General features: G+C 47.1%; 1 protein-coding gene across 1 annotated transcript; it reads right to left on the reverse strand.

Annotated features, from left to right (window-relative positions):
- Positions 1 to 6: 6 nt before the first annotated feature.
- Positions 7 to 19210, reverse strand: chtopa (chromatin target of PRMT1a). Its single transcript, XM_070868512.1, has 3 exons — positions 19063 to 19210; positions 7425 to 7506; positions 7 to 3325 (listed from the first exon to the last, which is right to left on the reverse strand). Exons 1-3 carry the CDS (start codon positions 19118 to 19120, stop codon positions 3088 to 3090), a joined length of 378 nt encoding a protein of 125 aa, XP_070724613.1. The 5' UTR covers positions 19121 to 19210; the 3' UTR covers positions 7 to 3087.
- Positions 19211 to 19214: the final 4 nt, after the last annotated feature.

Consider the following 19214-nt stretch of genomic DNA (forward strand, 5'->3'; position numbering starts at 1 on the left):
CCCAACAATCCAGCAAATTAGTCCTCTTCAAGTACATGTCCAATTGCCATTTGAAAGTTCCTATGGATTCAGGTACTGTGTTCCAGATCATCATAAACCCGTGAAATAATTTCCCCTCTAGTATTTTGCCAATTATTTTAAATCTATGACCTCTGGTTATCAACCCACTTGCCAGAGAAAAGAGCTTCTCGCTACTTTCTCCATCATAAGAACAAAAGAAATAGGAGCAGGAGTCGGCCATTCGGCCCCTCGAGCCTGCTCCGCTATTCAATAAGATCATGGCTGATCTGATCATGGGCTCAGCTCCACTTCCCCGCCCGTGCCCCTTAACCTTTCACTCCCTTATCGTTCAAAAATCGGTCTATCTCCACCTCCACAGCTCTCTGGGGCAGAGAATTCCACAGGTTAACAACCCTCAGAGAAGAAATTTCTCTTCATCTCAGTTTTAAATGGGCAACCCTTTATTCTGAAACTACGCCCCCTAGTTCTAGATTCCCCCACGAGGGGAAACATCCTCTCTGCATCCACTCTGTTGAGCCCCCTCAGTATCTTAATATTTCAATAAGATCATCTCTCATTTTTCTAAACTCCAATGAGTAAAGGCACAAACTACTCAACCTTTTATCATAAGTCAACTCCTTTTATCATAAGTCTCCGGAATCAACCTCGTGAATCTTCTCTGAACTGCCTCCAATGCAAGTATATCCTTCCTTAAATAAGGAGACCAAAACTGTACGCAGTATTCCAGGTGTGGCCTCACCAATACCCTGTACAGTTGTAACAGGACTTCTCTGCTTTTATATTCCATCCCCTTTGCAATAAAGACCAACATTCCATTTGCCTTCCTGATTACCTACTGTACCTGCACGCTAACTTTGTTTTCCTTGCACAAGTACCCCCCAAGTCCTCTGTACTGCGGCCTTTTGTAATTTATCTCCATTTAAATAATAATTTGCTTTTTTATTTTTTCTGCCAAAGTGGATAACCTCACACTTTCCCACATTATACTCCATCTGCCAAATTTGTGCCCACTCACTGAGCCTGTCTATATATCACTTTGAAGACTTTTTGTGTCCTCCTCACAACTTGCTTTCCCACCCATCTTTGTATCATCAGTAAACTTGGCTACATTACACTTGGTCCCTTCATCCAAGTCATTAATAGAAATTGTAAATAGTTGAGGCCACAGCACCGATCCCTGTGGCACCCCACATGTTACCATTTGCCAACTGGAAAATGACCCATTTATCCCGACTCTCTCTTTTCTGTTAACCTCTCTATTACGTCTTCTCTTAACCTTTTCTGCTTCAAGGACAACAATCGCAGCTTCTCCAATCGCTCCACATATCAGAAATCCCTCATCCCTGGTTTCATCCTGGTAAACCTCCTCTGTACCCTCTCCAAGGCCTTGATGTCCTTCCTAAACTGTGGTGCCCAACACTGTGCACAATACTGCAACCGAGGCCTAATCAGTGATTTAGCATGAATTTCTTGCCTTGGTACTCTTATTCCCTTATTTAAAAAGCCAAGTATCCCATACGCTTTCTTAACTGCATCAATTGACCCCGCCACCTTCAGGGATTTGTTAATATGCGCCCACTAGTCTCTCTGCTCTTGCATCCCTCTCAAAATAGTACCATTTAGATTATATTGCTTCTCCATGGTCTTTCCCCCAAAGTACATCACTTCATACTTATCCGCATTAAATTGCATCTACCCTGTGTCTGCTGATTTCACCTATATATGTCTATATGTCTTCTGCTACTATCTTGCTCACTATTAATTAAATTGCCAAGTTTTATATTATCCACAACTTCAAAATTCTACTCCCTATATCCAAGTCCAAATCACTTATATGTAACATGAAAAGCAATGATCCCAATACTGACCCTGGGGGACCACACTGCATACTTCTCTCCAGTCAGAAAAACATCTGTTCACCACTACTCTCTCCCTCCTATCCTTTAGCCAATTACATATCCAAGTTACCACCATCCCTTTAATGCCATGTGCTTCTAGTTTCTGACTAAGTCTGTTATGTAAGACTTCATCAAATACCGTTTGAAAATCTGTATATACATCTATTACACTACCTTCGCTAACTCCCTCTGATACTTCATGAAAGAACTCAAGCAGGTAAACCTGTTAATTGCCAGGTTTATCCCTCTCCCTTTTTTAATAATGAACAAAGAGAGTTAAGAACATTTGCAATCCTCTAGTCCTCGAGCAGCACTCCCATATCCAAGAAGGATTGATAGATTGTGGTCAGAGCTCCTGCTTTCTGCACCCTAACTTCCCTCAAACGTAGGATGCATCCCATCTGGACTGGATAACGTTAACTTTGGGTAATGCCAACCTATTTAGCACATCCTTTCCATTTATTTTACTCTGAAGTCCCTACATAATTATGAGATGAATGACACTTCCTACTGGGAACAGATAATCTTTCACTCACTGAATCCCTGTCATTCTGAAGGTTTGTCATTTTCTCTCAAGTTTTCATTCCAGCAATCTTTTCCTTCAATAGGATTTGAACCCAGTAAATAAGAGGAATCACTTTGCATTCTCTGAAAAACACCTACTTAAAATCAACCAACTCTACAGATCCACTTGTGTTGTTGTGTTTAATTTCTCATGTCAGTAACCTGAAATTGCATTTCCATTACTGAACTGTCATAGAGTATAGATATCCTGATGGGTTATTTCTCCTTAACCTGGGTTTGTAAACTATCAAATTTCTTTCTCAATAGCCTGGGCGAGTTTCAGAGCATTTCCACGTGTTAATTTTCCATAGGCATCTGCAACCATGGAGGAATGAACATACAGCAGCATAAAAATCTAGTGGCTCCCAGGAAACAATATATGTTGGCCAATCTGGCAAAACATATGATTCAGTGTGAATGCAGGCTCCTGTCTGCAATTCCTCACAGAAACTCTTTCCATCGGAGCTCAGCTGGATGCGACGTCTTCGTATAGTTCCCTTCAGGGAGGAAGGAAGCCAGTAAAAGAAGGTGCAATCGCTCTCAATATGTCTTGCACACAGGCTAGCACCCGGCTGGAGAGCATGACTGTCAGAAGTAGAGGAGATCACTTGAGAGAGCATTGCCGGGGAATGGTGCATGCCATGGAAGTCGGGAGAGGGAGAAGAAATGTCACTGGAAAGTTGTTGCTCACCTGCTTCAATTTGAGAGCAGCTTGGACAGAGGGCCTGTTCTCCATCTGCTGCGCCAATCGGCGGTTTCTGGCACTTGCCAGTTGCTGCTGCTGCATCGTTGCTCGAATGCTCACCGTTGGAGGCTGTTTGTTCTTCAGCATGTTGGTAAAGCTTCAAGGTTGAACAGAAGTGGTTTAAACAGGTTTTAATACACACAACTCTTAAAGGCAATTCGAGCCCCTCAGCTACGGTGCCCCAGTTCCCAGTGAAAACCTCCTTTCAGTATAGAGACATGTGGCACACCTTGTTTTGTTGTTAAATGTATTCATTCCCTGTGAGTCTGGGATTGCAACCATTGCAGGCTGTGTTATCAGAGAAGGAAAGGCGCAAGCATTTAGTAGCAGAGGGGAAAAAGAGCGGCAAGATACAAGAGCGTGTACAGAGTTAGCGACAACAACTCTGGCTCCAGAGAAAAGAGGGAAAAGAAGTGAGCGGCAAGGTAATTTGAAACAGTCATAACAATAGCAGAGAACTGTAAAAGAAAGAAAGAAGAATGCTGAAAAAAATCTATTGATCCCACACCCACTCATTTTGGACACAGGCTTCCCAAACCTAACCCTAACTTGCTGCAAATTCTCTGGAAGGAACAAGATATTTCAAATTTTGACAGACTTTACTTCTGTGTCTTATGTACAACTCTGTGTTCCACGAATGCAAGTCCCATTAGCTGCTAGAGTTCACCATTTCCAAAAGGTATGTCAGGCATAGGGGGATCCTACCAAATACAGAGCAACAACATCTCAGCTCAGACTTTCAAACTGAAGGGAAATCCACAACCACATTTAAATGTGAAACCAATTGTTTAACCAGATCACTAAACTGATGCTAAAAACCAAATCAACCAGACAGGGAAATATCCTGCTCCCACAGCCAAAACAGAGATGGTGCTTCTCAGTGTTAAACATCCATGTTATTTTAAACTGAACAGTTAATATTCAGTACTGGTCGATAGTGACAGGGCAGTCCCAATGTCTCACGTGGTTGAGGTTTGTGAGTAGTTGAGCCAGAGACCACTATTGTCCTAGGTTAGGAAAAAAAAATCAAACAGGTTCCTTCCCAAGATGGTTATCTTTACTGGAAATAAGGCTTTATGAATATAGGGGGAGCAGACCTGGGTTTGGCCATTATACACCATAGTATTACATAGTTATACTATTTACAGAACAGAAAGAGGCCATTTGTTCAACTGGTGTTTATGCTCCACACCAGCCCCCTCCCACCCCTCTCCATCTAACCCCATCACCATATCCTTCTATTCCTTTCTCCCTCGTGTTTATCTAGCTTCCCCTTAAATGTATCTCTGCTATTCTCCTCAACCCCTCCACATGGTAGCGAGTTTCACATTCTAATCACACTCTGGGTAAATTAGTTTCTCCTGAATTCCCTATTGCATTTATTAGTGACGTTATATTTATGGCCCCTAGTTCTGGTCTACCCCGCAAGTGGAAACAACATCTCTACGTCTATCCTATCCAACCCTTTCATAATCTTAAAAGTCCTCTATCAGGTTACCCCCTCAGTCTTCTCTTTTCTATAGAAAAGAGCCTCCTCATGTTCAATCTTTCTTGATCAGCAATAACCTCTCAGTTCTGGCATCATCCCAGTAAAGCTTTGTTGCACCTTCTCCAGTGTCTCTATCCTTTTTATAATATGGAGACCAGAACTGCTCACACTACTCCAAGGGTGACCTAACCAAGGATCTATATAAATTTAACATAACTTTCCTTTTCAATTCCATTCCTCTGCTTGGTTTACTTTTTTAAAAATAAATGGCATTAACCTGTGTCGTTACTTTTAGTGATCTATGTATCTGTAGTCCCAGGTCCCTCTACCCCAGTTCGACATTTATTTTCCAAGGATTCGTCCTACCACCTGACACTTATCTATATTGAAGTTCATTTACCAATTACATGCCCATTCTACAAGTTAATTAATGTCTTCCTGTATTTTGTTGCAGTCCTTCTCTGGATTAACTATATCTCCCAATTTGGCGTTGTCCACAAATTTTGAAATTGTACTTGCGGTTCCCAAGTCCAAATTGTTTATGTAAATGGTGACCAGTGGTCCCAGCACCAATCCTTGTGGACCACTTGCCACCTTTTGTCAGTCTGAGTAACTACCTTTAACCCCTACCCTCCGTTTTCTGTTTTGTAGCCAGCTTGCTATTCATTCTGCTACTTGACCCCTGACTCCACATGTGCTGACCTCTGTCATGGGCCTACTATGCGGCACCTTATCGAAGACCATTTGGAAATCTAAATACATTATGTCTGCTGCATTACCCTTATCTACCTTTTGTCACTTCAAATAATTCAATAAATCTTCTCTTTTCAAATCTGTGCTGACTATATTATATTTTCAGTTGATATTTTTCTATTACATCTTTGAGTAAGGATTCCACTAATGTTCCTACCACCGAAGTTAAACTAATTGGTCTATAGTTCCCTGGACTTCATCTACCTCCCTTTTTAAATATAGGAATCATATTAGCTGTCCGCCAGATCTCTGGCAATATTCCCATTTCTAATGAAATTATATATATATATATGTAATAGCACCTTTGCTATCTCTTCCCAATACGTGGGGATACAATCCATCCAGACCAGTTTCAACTTCTCAATTCGTTTATTATCTCCTCTCTTTCTATCTTAAATGTCTTTATACCTTTTTGATCTCTTCTTCCAATGTCATGTTCAGTACATGAGAGACTAAGTAATTATTTAGTATTTCTGCCATTACCAAAGAGCTTATCGTGTCGATCCCTATTCTGATTTTTCTGTTAATTGTGCTTGTAGAATACTATTTTTTATATTCCTTGATATTTAATTTTGTCGTTTCTCTTTCTCTTAATTTTTTTAAACTTCTTTCCTAACCTTTTGGTATTCCCTTTTGACATCCTCTTCTTTGTCGTCTATGTACTTAGTGTATGCCTTTTCTTTAGTTTCAATTTTGCCCTTATTTCTTTATTCATTCATACATAGTGCGTCATTACTGGCTAGTCTATTCTTGCTTTCTAGTGGGATATATTTCTCCTGGACTCTAGTGATCACTGTTTTAAAATGTTTCCCATTGATGTTCTATTTCTTTGTTTGCCAATACATTTTTCCAGTTTATTTTCCCTATTTCCAGTATCATCCCCTTAAAATCAGCACCCCCTCCCCCCACCCACCCACATTATCATTTGGTTTTGTCTTACTTATATCCATTGCAATCTTTATCTTAAACCTTATTATGCTGTAATCTCTATTGCCTAGATGTTCCCTTATGCTCATCTGTTCTGGTTCATTCCCCATTACTAGATCCAGCAGGGCTCCCTCTCTTGTTGGACTTTTCCCTGTACCCCATTCTGTACCTCTTCTTGTCACTCTCCCCATTATCGAAATGTCTGCCCAGCAAATGCAGTGGTCACTTGGGTGCCCAGTTACAGGTGACTAACAACTAACAAGGAGTCACTGCCTTTGCGAAAACTGATAGAAAAAAGGTTTAAGAATAGTTTACTGTAGCGTTTAGGAACTGAACCGTGAAGCCAGTGAGCAAAAAGACGGGAGTAAAGTGGGAAAAACTGCATGTTACCCAACATCTCTGCGCCTTTGGAGGAAGAACAGCTCATTTTTACAACACAGAAGAGAAACAGCTGAAAAGAAAGAGAAAGCAGATCATGAAGCAGATTTTGTGCCACTTACAAGACCCCCAGGTGTACACAGGAGGCCTTTGGACTTGAATCATGCTGCCCACCAGCTGCCTCTTACAGACCAGACCGCACAGCACAGCTGATGCGTCCGTCATGGACAGGACGGGAGGCTGTTGCAGCCCAGATCAACTAGTCACCACTCCTGTAGTTTCTGTTCAAATTTATCAAAAACCTCAAATAAGTGCAGGGCGGCAGGTGCAAGACTGTGCCAGCAATCTTACCACTAGGGTCATTCCACAAAACCACATTCTTACAATCAGCTTGTTCTTACGTTCAGTGCAACAGCCCCGTATCATTTTACTTTTGTACCACCTAGGCCACCATCCTTCATAAACGTGTTTTTTTTTTTGCATCTGATAATTGGTTTATTTAAGTGCCATCAACTACTGGAGCAGTAATATATAAGGCAAGAGCAACATTCTCCTATGGTGAATCCCTGGAAATCATTGTGCACTTATATATCTTGTAATTGCTAATCTGCTACACGATTGGCACTTGAAATGCTGTCGGCTGCCTCACCGCTCGTTCAGTGACATCTTGGTTGTGCTTTTCAGCACAATCTTTGGTGTTGATGGGGCAGACATTATGAGACTTGGATGCTCTGAAAGAGAAAGAACATTCATTTGATTAGCACACTGATTGGGGCAGTAACTGATAAGATCTTGACCTGTAGTCAATCTTTGCAAAATACATTGCTGTACATTTTCAGGGTTGTCACTTGGCTCACTTAACATAGATACCAATACACACAATGTTGTTACTCAGCAACAGGCTTGTACCCACCAGTACTGTACCCCAGTGTTATACAGTGACAGACCTGTACCCACCAGTACTGTACCCCAGTGTTATACAGCGACAGACCTGTACCCACCTGTACTGTACCCCAGTTATACAGTGACAGACCTGTACCCACCAGTACTGTACTCCAGTGTTATACAGTGACAGACCTGTACCCACCAGTACTGTACCCCAGTGTTATACAGTGACAGACCTGTACCCACCAGTACTGTACCCCAGTGTTATACAATGAGACCTGTACCCACCAGTACTGTACCCCAGTGTAATACAGTGACAGACCTGTACCCACCAGTACTGTACCCCAGTGTAATACAGTGACAGACCTGTACCCACCAGTACTGTACCACAGTGTTATACAGCAACAGACCTGTACCCACCTGTACTGTACCCCAGTGTTATACAGTGACAGACCTGTATGCAACTGTATTGTACCCCAGTGTTATACAGTGACAGACCTATATCCACCAGTACTGTACCCCAGTGTTATACAGTGACAGACCTGTACCCACCAGTACTGTACCCCAGTGTTATACAGTGACAGACCTGTACCCACCAGTACTGTACCCCAGTGTTATACAGTGACAGACCTGTACCCACCAGTACTGTATCCCAGTGTTATACAGTGACAGACCTGTACCCACCAGTACTGCACTCTGGTGCTATAGTGAAATCTGTACCCATCAGTACTGCAGCGTGTTACAGCTCAAAACCCTCACTAGACACTATATAAGTTTGGAAGGACAGTGCTGGAGTTATTTCTCCTGTAGCCAATGCTGGATCAACCAAGACAGGCAGAAAGAAAAGATGAGACAAAAACAAAATACTGCAGATACTGGAATCTGAAATAAAAGCAGAAAATGCTGGAAATCGCAATGGGTCAGGCAGCATCTGTGGAGAGAGAAACAGAGTTAACGTTTCAGGTCGATGACCCTTCGTCAGAAAAGACAAGAACTTTGTGGCTTTTTTCTTTTGCCAATTTCTCATCTCTTTCTCACCCACGTGCCTCTTCTGACAGTATCAGCAGTGGGGCAAGAATGTAGGAGAATCACAGCTGAGCCTGTCCTCACGCATGTCCACATCAGACTCTCCAACAGGATGCAATGGACAGCAATCTATTCTCAGGGACATTAATGCCAATCATAATGCCAACACTGCCAGCTAAGATCACTAATTCAGCATAGACCGAGAACCATGACTGCATCTGTAGGGTGCTCTGTATAGCTTAATGATAACCTGAGCGGTAGTCTTACCCACCAACCCAACATGGATGATGCAGGTTATAAATAACATTTGCAGAGTGATATAGACTTTGCTGCAAGACCACTTGTGTATAGGTGGTTCCCCCTTTTGTCAACTTTATGCCATGCGTCTCCAAAACGCAATCGGAAATAGTAACCTGGGCTCAGAGCTCCGAGAAACCCCTCCAACGTTGCTTAAGCAATATGTTTGCTGTCAATCAAAGAAAAAATCAGTACGATATAAGCCAGCTCACGGAGAGAAATGGAATCAATTACTTTAAAAGGGCTGACTGCATCAAAAGGTGACCAAGACACAGAGACTCCCCCAAATTCCTGGGCCCGGCTGTGGAACTAGGTTTTGAGTGAATTATAACCCAACATTTCCATGCAGTAAAACTGTAGTAGCGTTTCAGTAAAAGTGCAAAATCTTTACACCATATCCATTCGAATGGAGAAAAAATCCAGTAGAAATACAAATTTTCATTTATCCTTCTGAACTCAAGCTGTGCCTGGAGAACGCATTCTGAGCTAAATAACATTCGGGTAAAGTACTGGTGATGGGAACCAAGGGAGCAATTTGAGGAAGACAGACAGACTTGCATTTCTATAGCACCTTTCACGACCACCGGACGTCTCAAAGTGTTTTACAGCCGATGAAGTACTTTTGCAGTGTAGTCACTGTTGTAATGTGGGAAACGCAGCAGCCAATTTGCACACAGCAAGCTCCCACAAAGGAGGAGCTTGATTAAGACAATCACACGTTAGCGTATTGGCTTCAGTGCGATTTATTCACCTTCAGTAAATGGATATAAATGCAGAGCTCAGTGAAAACACTATATTGAGCACATGTTCCACCTCTCCACTCTCACATCCCTCCTTACAGCCCATTTCACTTCAACTCTGTCAAGAGCCTAGAAGCACACTATCACAAGGCTGTAACAGGATGTAGAGACATATACGGAAATACTTTTAAAACATAATGGTTAGAGAAAGTACAGAATTTTAAAAGTTGGAAGTCTTTAAAAACTAATCCCCAATTCATCACTGCCTCAAATATCTGCCTAATTCTCCCTTAAATGTTTCCACACCATCACTCTCCCTTGACGTTCCATACGTTTGCCACACACCACATGCAGCAGCTGAATCTGCACTGTCTGGGCACACTCCCTCTTCTAAGCTTGAGCCCATGTCCCTAATCACAGAATTTAAAGCCGCCTCAAATCATATTATTGGGGGTCGAGTTATTTATTCCCTCAAGAATCTTGAATATTTAAATAATCTCTCCCCACAGTAAACATCACCAGGCTTTTCAGTCACTCCCCATAGCTCAGGATGCTTTCAGCTAGGCACCTTATTGGTAGCACCCTTCTATGCTGCCTCCATCCTTAGATATCCTTGTTGTAGCATTATTGTACACAATACTGTCAGCACCTTGCACAGATTCTTGCTGGTGTTTTGTGCTCCATGCTCTTGGCTTCTTATTCTAAGATCTCATTGAAACTCAGCACGCAAGTGCAAAAGAAAAGGCTGAAGCGTTTGCAACCATCTTCAGCCAGAAGTGCCAAGTGGATGATCCATATCGGCCTCCTCCTGAGGTCCCCACCATCACAGAAGCCAGCCTTCAGCCAATTCGATTCACTCCACGTGATAGCAAGAAACAGCTGAACGCACTGGATACAGCAAAGGCTATGGTCCCCGACAACATCCCGCCCCTTTGATGAAGACTTATGCTCCAGAACTAGCCGCACCTCTAGCAAAGCTGTTCCAGTACAGCTACAACACTGGCATCTATCCGACAATGTGGAAAACTGCCCAGGTACGTCCTGTCCACAAAAAGCAGGACCAATTACTGCCCTGTTAATCTACTCTCAATCATCAGCAAAGTGATGGAAGGTGTCGTCAACAATGCCATCAAGCAGCACTTACTCAAATAACCTGCTCACCGATGCCCAGTTTGGGTTCTGCCAGGACCTCTCGGCTCCAGACCTCATTACAACCTTGATCCAAACATGGACAAAAGAGCTGAATTCCAGAGGTGAGGAGAGAGTGAGTACCCTCGACATCAAGGCAGCATTTGACCGAGTGTGGCATCAAGGAGCCCTAGTAAAACTGAAGTCAATGGGAATCAGGGGGAAAACTCTCCACTGGCTGGAGTCATACCTAGCTCAAAGGAAGATGGTTGTGATGGTTGGAGGTCAATCATCTCAGCCCCAGGACATTGCCAGGGGTTCTTCAGGGCAGTGTCCTAGGCCCAACCACCTTTAGTTGCTTCATCAATGACCTTCCTTCCATCATAAGGTCAGGTCAGAAGTGGGGATGTTCGCTACTGACTGCAAAGTGTTCAGTTCCATTCGCAATTCCTCAGATAATGGAACAGTCCATGCCCGCATGCAGCAAGACCTGGACAACATTCAAGCTTGGGCTAATAAGTGGCAAGTAACATTCGTGCCACACAAGTGCCAGGCAATGACCATCTCCAACAAGGGAGTCTAATCACCGTCCCTTAACATTCAATGGCATTACCATCGTCAAATCCCCTGCCATCAACATACTGGGGGGTCACCATTGACCAGAAACTTAACAGGACCAGCCACATAAATACTGTGGCAACAAAAGCTGGTCAGAGGCTGAGTATTCTGTGGCAAGTGTCTCACCTCCTGACTCCCCAAAGCTTTTCCACCATCTACAAGGCACAAGTCAGGCGTGTGATAGAATACTCCCCACTTGCCTGGATGAGCGAAGCTCCAACAACACTCAAGAAGCTCGACACCATCCAGGACAAAGCAACCCACTTGATTGGCACCCCATCCACCACCTTAAACAGCCACTCCCTCTACCACCGGCGTACCGTGGCTGAAGAGTATACCATCTATAAGATGCACTGTAGCAACTCGCCAAGGCTTCTTTGATAGCACCTCCCAAACCCGCGACCTCTACCACCTAGAAGGACAAGGGCAGCAAGCACATGGGAACACCACCTCCACGTTCCCCTCCAAGTCACACACCATCCTGATTTGGAAGCATATCGCCGTTCCTTCATCGTCGCTGTGTCAAAATCCTGGAACTCCCTCCCTAACAGCAGTGTGGGATTACAATCACCACACAGACTGCAGCGGTTCAAGAAGGGGGCTCACCACCACCTTCTCAAGGGCAATTAGGGATGGACAATAAATACTGGCCTTGCCAGCAACGCCGACGTCCCACGAATGAATTAAAAAAAATATATATCATTCTTAAAAGGCTTGACAGGGCGGATGTTTGCCCCGGCTGGGGAGTCTAAAACTAGGGGTCAGTCTCAGAATAAGGGGTCAGCCATTTAGGATTGAGACAAGAAGAAATTTATTCAAAGGGTTGGGAATCTTTGGAATTCTCTGCCCCAGTGAGCTGTGGATGCTTGGCCGTTGAGTATATTCAAGACCGAGGTCGATAGATTTTTGGATACTATGGGAATCAAGGTATATGGGGATAGTGCAGGAAGATAGAATTGAGGTAAAAGATTAGTCATGATCTTATTAAATGGCGGAGGAGCAGAATCGAAGATCTAAATGGCTGACTCCAACTCCTATTTCTTATATTTTTAATAATGCTAAGTTTCCAAACAGCTGCTGCACACTGCACCTGTTGGGTTTCAGTGAGCTACCACTGAAATTTCCAGATTCCTCTCCTGTTATTTTCTGTTGGGGTTCAAATACATACTCAACAAAAACGTGAGGATAAGTCACTAACATGGTTTCAAAGTTTACCCAAATTGTTTAAAAAGTTTCTCAAGTTGATTAAAAGTTTAAAAGTAGATTAAAAGTCTAAAATGTAAGTCAGTAGTAGGTTACTCCCCTGGCACTGCTCCATGGGCACTGCCAGCCCTCTGTTGTCCTGGGCCGGCCACGGAGTCCCTTCGGCCGGTTAGACATCGGCCACGGAGTCCCTTCGGCCATGTGTACCAACGGATCCATTACAGACCCACATCTGGACCGGGGTCAAACAGGGCTGCGCCATCGCTCCAACCCTCTTAATCTTCCTCGCTGCCATGCCTGACCTCAGTCAACAAACTCCCCGCTGGAGTGGAACTAAACTAAATAACCAATGGGAAGTTGTTTAACCTACACCGCCTCCAGGCCAGGTCCAAGATCACCCCAACCTCTGTCGTTGAGCTGCAATACGCAGACGACGCCTGTGTCTGCGCACAGAGGCTGAACTCCAGGATATAGTCGATGTATTTACTAAAGCATATGAAAGCATGGGCCTTACGCTAAACATCCGTAAGACAAATGTCCTCCACCAGCCTGTCACCACCGCACAGCACTGCACCCCCCAGTCATCAAGATCCACGGCACGGCCCTCGACAACGTGGACCATTTCCCATACCTCGGGAGCCTCTCATCAACAAAAGCACACATTGATGTGGCGATTCAACACCGCCTCCAGTGCGCCAGTGCAGCCATCGACCGCCTGAGGAAAAGAGTGTTTGAAGACCAGGCCCTCAAATCTACCACCAAGCTCATGGTCTATAGTTCTGTAGTAATACTCGCCCTCCTGTATGGCTGAGAAGCATGGACCATGTACAGTAGACACCTCAAGTCGCTTGAGAAATACCAACGATGTCTCCGCAAGATCCTGCAAATCCCCTGGGAGGACAGCCGCACCAACATCAGTGTCCTCGACCAGGCCAACATCCCCAGCACTGACCACATTCGATCAGCTCTGCTGGGCAGGCTACATAGTTCGCATGCCAGACACGAGACTCCCAAAGCAAGTGCTCTGTGCGGAGCTCCTTCACGGCAAACGAACCAAAGGTGAGCAGCGGAAACGTTACAAGGACACCTCAAAGCATCCCGGATAAAGTGCGACATCACCACTGACACCTGGGAGTCCCTGGCCAAAGACCGCCCGGTGGAGAAAGTGCATTCAGGAGGGCGTTGAGCACTTCGAGAGTCTCAACGCCGAGAGCGTGAAGAGGTTAAGCGGAGGCAGCGGAAGGAGCGTGCAGTAAACCAGTCTCACCGACCCCTTCCCTCAGTGACTGTCTATCCCACCTGTGACAGAGTCTCTGGCTCTCGTATTGGACTGTTCAGCCACCAAAGAACTCACTTGAGTGGAAGCAAGTCTTCCTCGATTCCGAGGGACTGCCTATGATGATGATGATGATGATGAACATTGTTTAAAGAAAAAGCACGCTGGATCCTAGGTTTTATAATTAGGGGTTTAGAGTACTAACTGGAAGTAATACTACAGCTGCACAAATCATTAGTTAGGCCACTGCTAGAATATGGCGTCCATTTTGGACATCCTATCGAGAGGGTGTACATTAATGCCTTTCAAACGGGAGATTTCTGGATCATGGGGGACAAGGTCAACATATTTCTGTACTGTTGAATTACGACTGTGTGACTGTTGCCGAAACTTATCTCCAGAAACATAGAAATAGAGTTCTTGGGATTTACACTGACAGCCATAAGTTATGTCTGTGGGAAAGAAATCAATACTTTTATTCAGAAACCAAAGTGGCCTCGTCAGTATGTATAGACTGAGACTGTGGGACAGATGATCTCGAGCCATTCAGGGAAATGGATGGATGCAAGAAAATACACTTTGCACGGCAAGAGACATGGAACACACAGGCCACGCTGCACCTGAGCGAACAGACTGGTTATAGCTAAAGTACTAACCTTTCATCAGACCCAATTCAGTTGAAGGGTTATACCTGAAACATGAACTTGTGTCCACTTTGGGGGAAAAAACACGAAGGCAGAATATTATCTGAATGGCGGCAGATTAGGAAAAGGGGAGGTGAAACGAGACCTGGGTGTCATGGTACATCAGTCATTGAAAGTTGGCATGCAGGTACAGCAGGCGGTGAAGAAAGCAAATGGTATGTTGGCCTTCATAGCTAGGGGATTTGAGTATAGGAGCAGGGAGGTCTTACTGCAGTTGTACAGGGCCTTGGTGAGGCCTCACCTGAAATATTGTGTTCAGTTTTGGTCTCCTAATCTGAGGAAGGACGTTCTTGCTATTGAGGGAGTGCAGCGAAGGTTCACCAGACTGATTCCCGGGATGGTTGGACTGTCGTGTGAGGAGACTGGATCAACTGGGCCTTTATATACTGGAGTTTAGAAGGACGAGAGGGGATCTCATAGAAACGTAAGATTCTGATGGGACTGGACAGGTTAGATGCGGGAAGAATGTTCCCGATGTTGGGGAAGTCCAGAACCAGGGGACACAGTCTTAGGATAAGGGGTAGGCCATTTAGGACTGAGATGAGGAAAAACTTCTTCACTCAGAGTTGTTAACCTGTGGAATTCCCTGCCGCAGAGAGTTGTTGATGACAGTTCATTGGATATATTCAAGAGGGAGTTAGATACGGCCCTTACAGCTAAAGGGATCAAGGGGTATGGAGAGAAAGCAGGAAAGGGGTACTGAGGGAATGATCAGCCATGATCTCATTGAATGGTGGTGCAGGCTCGAAGGGCCGAATGGCCTACTCCTGCACCTATTTTCTATATTTCTCTCCAGATGCTGGCTGACCTGTGTTTCACATTTCCACAACCTGCAGTCTTTTTGACTTTGTTTTTAATGATAAGAAAAGTGCGATCCAGTGGGATAAAAAGCAGTTCTGAAGCAAGTCAAACTCAGAAGCAAACTGCCACTCACATTACCCATAGACTGAATCTACCAAGAAATAAAGCAGTCTATTTCACTGAAAAATACCGCCATTCATCGGAGTCTCGGAACACCGGCCAAAGAAGGAGTCATCCCTATTGTGCTTATCTTTCTATACCTTTAAAAATTAGTTCCTGGGTCATGGGTGTCGCCGATAAGGTTAACATTTATTGCCCATCGCTAATTGTCCTCGAGATGGTGAGCCACCTTCTTGAACCGCTGCAGTCCGTGTGGTGAAGGTGCTCCCACAGTGCTGTTCGGGAGGCAGTTCCAGGATTGTGAGCCAGCAACGATAAAGGAACAGCACTACATTTCCAAGTCAGGATGGCGTGTAACTTGCAAGTGATGGTGTTCCACGCGCCTGCTGCCCTTGTCCTTCCAGGTGGTAGAGGTTGCAGGATTGGGAGGTGGTACCGAAGAAGCCTTGGCGAGTTGCTGCAGTGCATCTTGTAGCTGGTACACACTGCAGCCACGATGCACCATGTCAGTGTGAATGTTTAAGGTGGCAGATGGGGTGCCAATCAAGCGGGTTGCTTTATCCTGGATGGTGTCGAGCTTCTTGAGTATTGCTGGCACTGTACTCATCCAAGCAAGGAGAGAGTATTCCATTACACTCCTGACTTGAGTATTGTAGATGGTGGAAAAGCTTTGTGGAGTCAGGAGGTGAGACACTCGCCGCAGAATACCCAGCCTCTGACCTGCTCTTGTTGCCACAGTAGTTTTGTGGCAGGTGAAGTTAGTTTTCTGGTCAATGGTGACCCCCAGGATGTGGGAGACTCAGCGATGGTAATCCAGTTGGGGAGTCATGGGTCATGGGGAAGTGGCTGGACTCTCTTTTTGGAATTGGTCATTGCCTGGCACTTGTGCAATGTGGATGTTGATTGCCACTGATCAGCCCAAGAATGAATGTTGTCCAGGTCTTATCCGATTCATTATTTCAGGAGTCGCGAATGGAACTGAACACTGTGCAGTCATTAGTGAACATCCCCACTTCTGACCTTATGATGAAGGGAAGGTCATTGATGAAGCAGCTGAAGATGGTTGGGCCTTGGACACTGCCCTGAGGAATTCCTCCAACCACCACAACCACGTCCTTCATGCTAGGGCTCCAGCCAGTGGAGAGTCCCCGCCAGCCGCCTGATTTTCATTGACTCCAATTTTACTAGGGCTCCTTGATGCCACACTTGGTCAAATGCTGCCTCGATGACAAGGGCAGTCACTCTGGCATTCAGCTCGTTCGTCCATGTTTGGACCAAGGCAGTAATGATGTCTGGAGCCGAGTGGTCCTGGCGGAACCCAAACGAACCATAGATGAGCAGCTCATTGGTGAGCAAGTGTCACTTGATATCACTTTGCTGATGAGTGAGAGTAGACTGATGGAGCGGTAATTGGCCGGATTGAATTTGTCATGTTTTTTTGCACAAGACGTACCTGGGCAGTTTTCCACCTTATCGGGTAGATGCCAGTGTTGTCGCTATACTGGAACAGCATGGCTTGAGGCGCGGCTGGTTCTGATCTTCAGTACAACAGCCGGGATGTTGTTGGGGCCCATAACCTTTGCGGTAATCATACTCCATATAAAATTTGACCGAGTATTTTAGCTTATATGCACTGGTCTGTCAGCCTTTCATAAGCATGTGGTAGGCACCTTGTACTGTCCAATAGTTTCACTGTGAAACATGGGCCCTGAGATCCATTGTGTGGCAAGTACAAGAAAAAAATATTACTTCAAAGATCACTAACTCTATTTAAAACAAAAATAGCCATTTGGCTGTGAACAGGTCAAAAGAACTGGGGAAACCCAAAATAAGTTTATTTCTATTTCTGTACCTGATGAAATCACCAATATCTACAAGCAGCTAAACCCTACTTTAGGAGTAAAAAGAAAACCTCTAGGAATGTGTCAGTATTTACTTGCCAACCCCCCACACCGCACCCCCGCCCTCATACTAACCCCATCAACCCTCCCCCCACAGTAACCCCACCAACCCCCCATACACACTAACCCCACCAATCCCCTCCCCCCACACTAACCCCACCAACCCCCTCCCCCCACAATAACCCCACCAATCCCCTCCCCCCACACTAACCCTACCAATCCCCCACACACACTAACCCCACCAGACCCCTGCCCCGGGGTCTGGGCTGACCCGGGGAGCGGGCTCCTTGCCCCGGGGTCTGGGCCCCTTGCCCCGGGGTCTGGGCTCCTTGCCCCGGGGAGCGGACTCCTTGCCCCGGGGTCTGGGCTGACCCGGGGTCTGGGCCCCTTGCCCCGGGGTCTAGGCTGACCCGGGGTCTGGGCCCCTTGCCCCGGGGTCTAGGCTGACCCGGGGTCTGGGCTCCTTGCCCCGGGGTCTGGGCTCCTTGCCCCGGGGTCCGGGCTCCTTGCCCCGGGGAGTGGGCCCCTTGCCCCGGGGTCCGGGCCCCTTGCCCCGGGGTCCGGGCTCCTTGCCCCGGGGAGCGGGCTCCTTGCCCCGGGGTCTGGGCTGACCCTGGGTCTGGGCTCCTTGCCCCGGGGTCCGGGCTCCTTGCCCCGGGGTCTGGGCTGACCCGGGGTCTGTGCTCCTTGCCCCGGGGTCTGGGCTGACCCGGGGTCTGGGCCCCTTGCCCCGGGGTCCGGGCTCCTTGCCCCGGGGTCTGGGCCCCTTGCCCCGGGGTCTGGGCCCCTTGCCCCGGGGTCTGTGCTCCTTGCCCCGGGGTCTGTGCTCCTTGCCCCGGGGTCCGGGCTGACCCGGGGTCTGGGCTCCTTGCCCCGGGGTCTGGGCCCCTTGCCCCGGGGTCTGTGCTCCTTGCCCCGGGGTCCGGGCTGACCCGGGGTCTGGGCTCCTTGCCCCGGGGTCTGGGCCCCTTGCCCCGGGGTCTGGGCTCCTTGCCCCGGGGTCTGGGCCCCTTGCCCCGGGGTCTGGGCTCCTTGCCCCGGGGTCTGGGCCCCTTGCCCCGGGGTCCGGGCACCTTGCCCCGGGGAGTGGGCCCCTTGCCCCGGGGTCTGGGCACCTTGCCCCGGGGTCTGGGCCCCTTGCCCCGGGGTCTGGGCCCCTTGCCCCGGTCTAACGGCCATTCTCCCGGTTTTTTTGGCGGATTTTTCCCGCGCTGTAACAAAATGGCGGCGGGCGGGATAAAATGGCGGCGCCGGCCCGCGCGGCGACCGTTAAACGGCCGGAGCCCGGGAGCGGGGGGGCGGGGAGCGGCCGCTCGGACAGGCCCGGCCCACCCGAGGCCTCCGCACTGTCGCCGCTCCGGGCTCGGCCCCCTCCGCCTGGCGAGGCCGGGGATGAGCCGCCAGGACTAGGCCGCGAGCATCTGACGGAGGGGAGGGCGGACATTGGGCCGACAGCACAATATTTGGCCGTTTGCGAGCGCGGATTGAAGGAAAGCTTTACCCGCCCGGCCCGGCCCGGCCCGGGGCTCCCGCTCCCGCTCCGCCTCGTATTGTATTGTTTTGTTGGGAGAACAAGCCCAACACTCACCTGCAATGGGCAGAGCGGCGCCATACTGCCTCTGCCGGAGCTGCACAGCAGAGTCCATTCGGCCGAGTGAGAAGCAACCCGATCCCGCGGCGTCAACGGCGGCGGCGGGCCTGGTCACGTGGGGCGGCTGCTGTCAATCAAATCGGCGCGGG

Source organism: Pristiophorus japonicus, chromosome 30 (genome assembly GCF_044704955.1).
Source record: "Pristiophorus japonicus isolate sPriJap1 chromosome 30, sPriJap1.hap1, whole genome shotgun sequence".
Taxonomy (NCBI): Eukaryota; Metazoa; Chordata; class Chondrichthyes; family Pristiophoridae; genus Pristiophorus; species Pristiophorus japonicus.

What these genes read in the sequence shown, in the direction of transcription:
- chtopa (XM_070868512.1), bottom strand. Translation starts at nt 19,120, where the DNA reads ATGGACTCTGCTGTGCAGCTCCGGCAGAGGCAGTATGGCGCCGCTCTG. An exon ending in CGCCGCTCTGCCCATTGCAG is followed by an intron (nt 7,507 to 19,062) that starts GTGAGTGTTGGG and finishes TTTCTCTTTCAG; the next exon opens with AGCATCCAAGTCTCATAATG. An exon ending in AAGATGTCACTGAACGAGCG is followed by an intron (nt 3,326 to 7,424) that starts GTGAGGCAGCCG and finishes TCAACCTTGAAG; the next exon opens with CTTTACCAACATGCTGAAGA.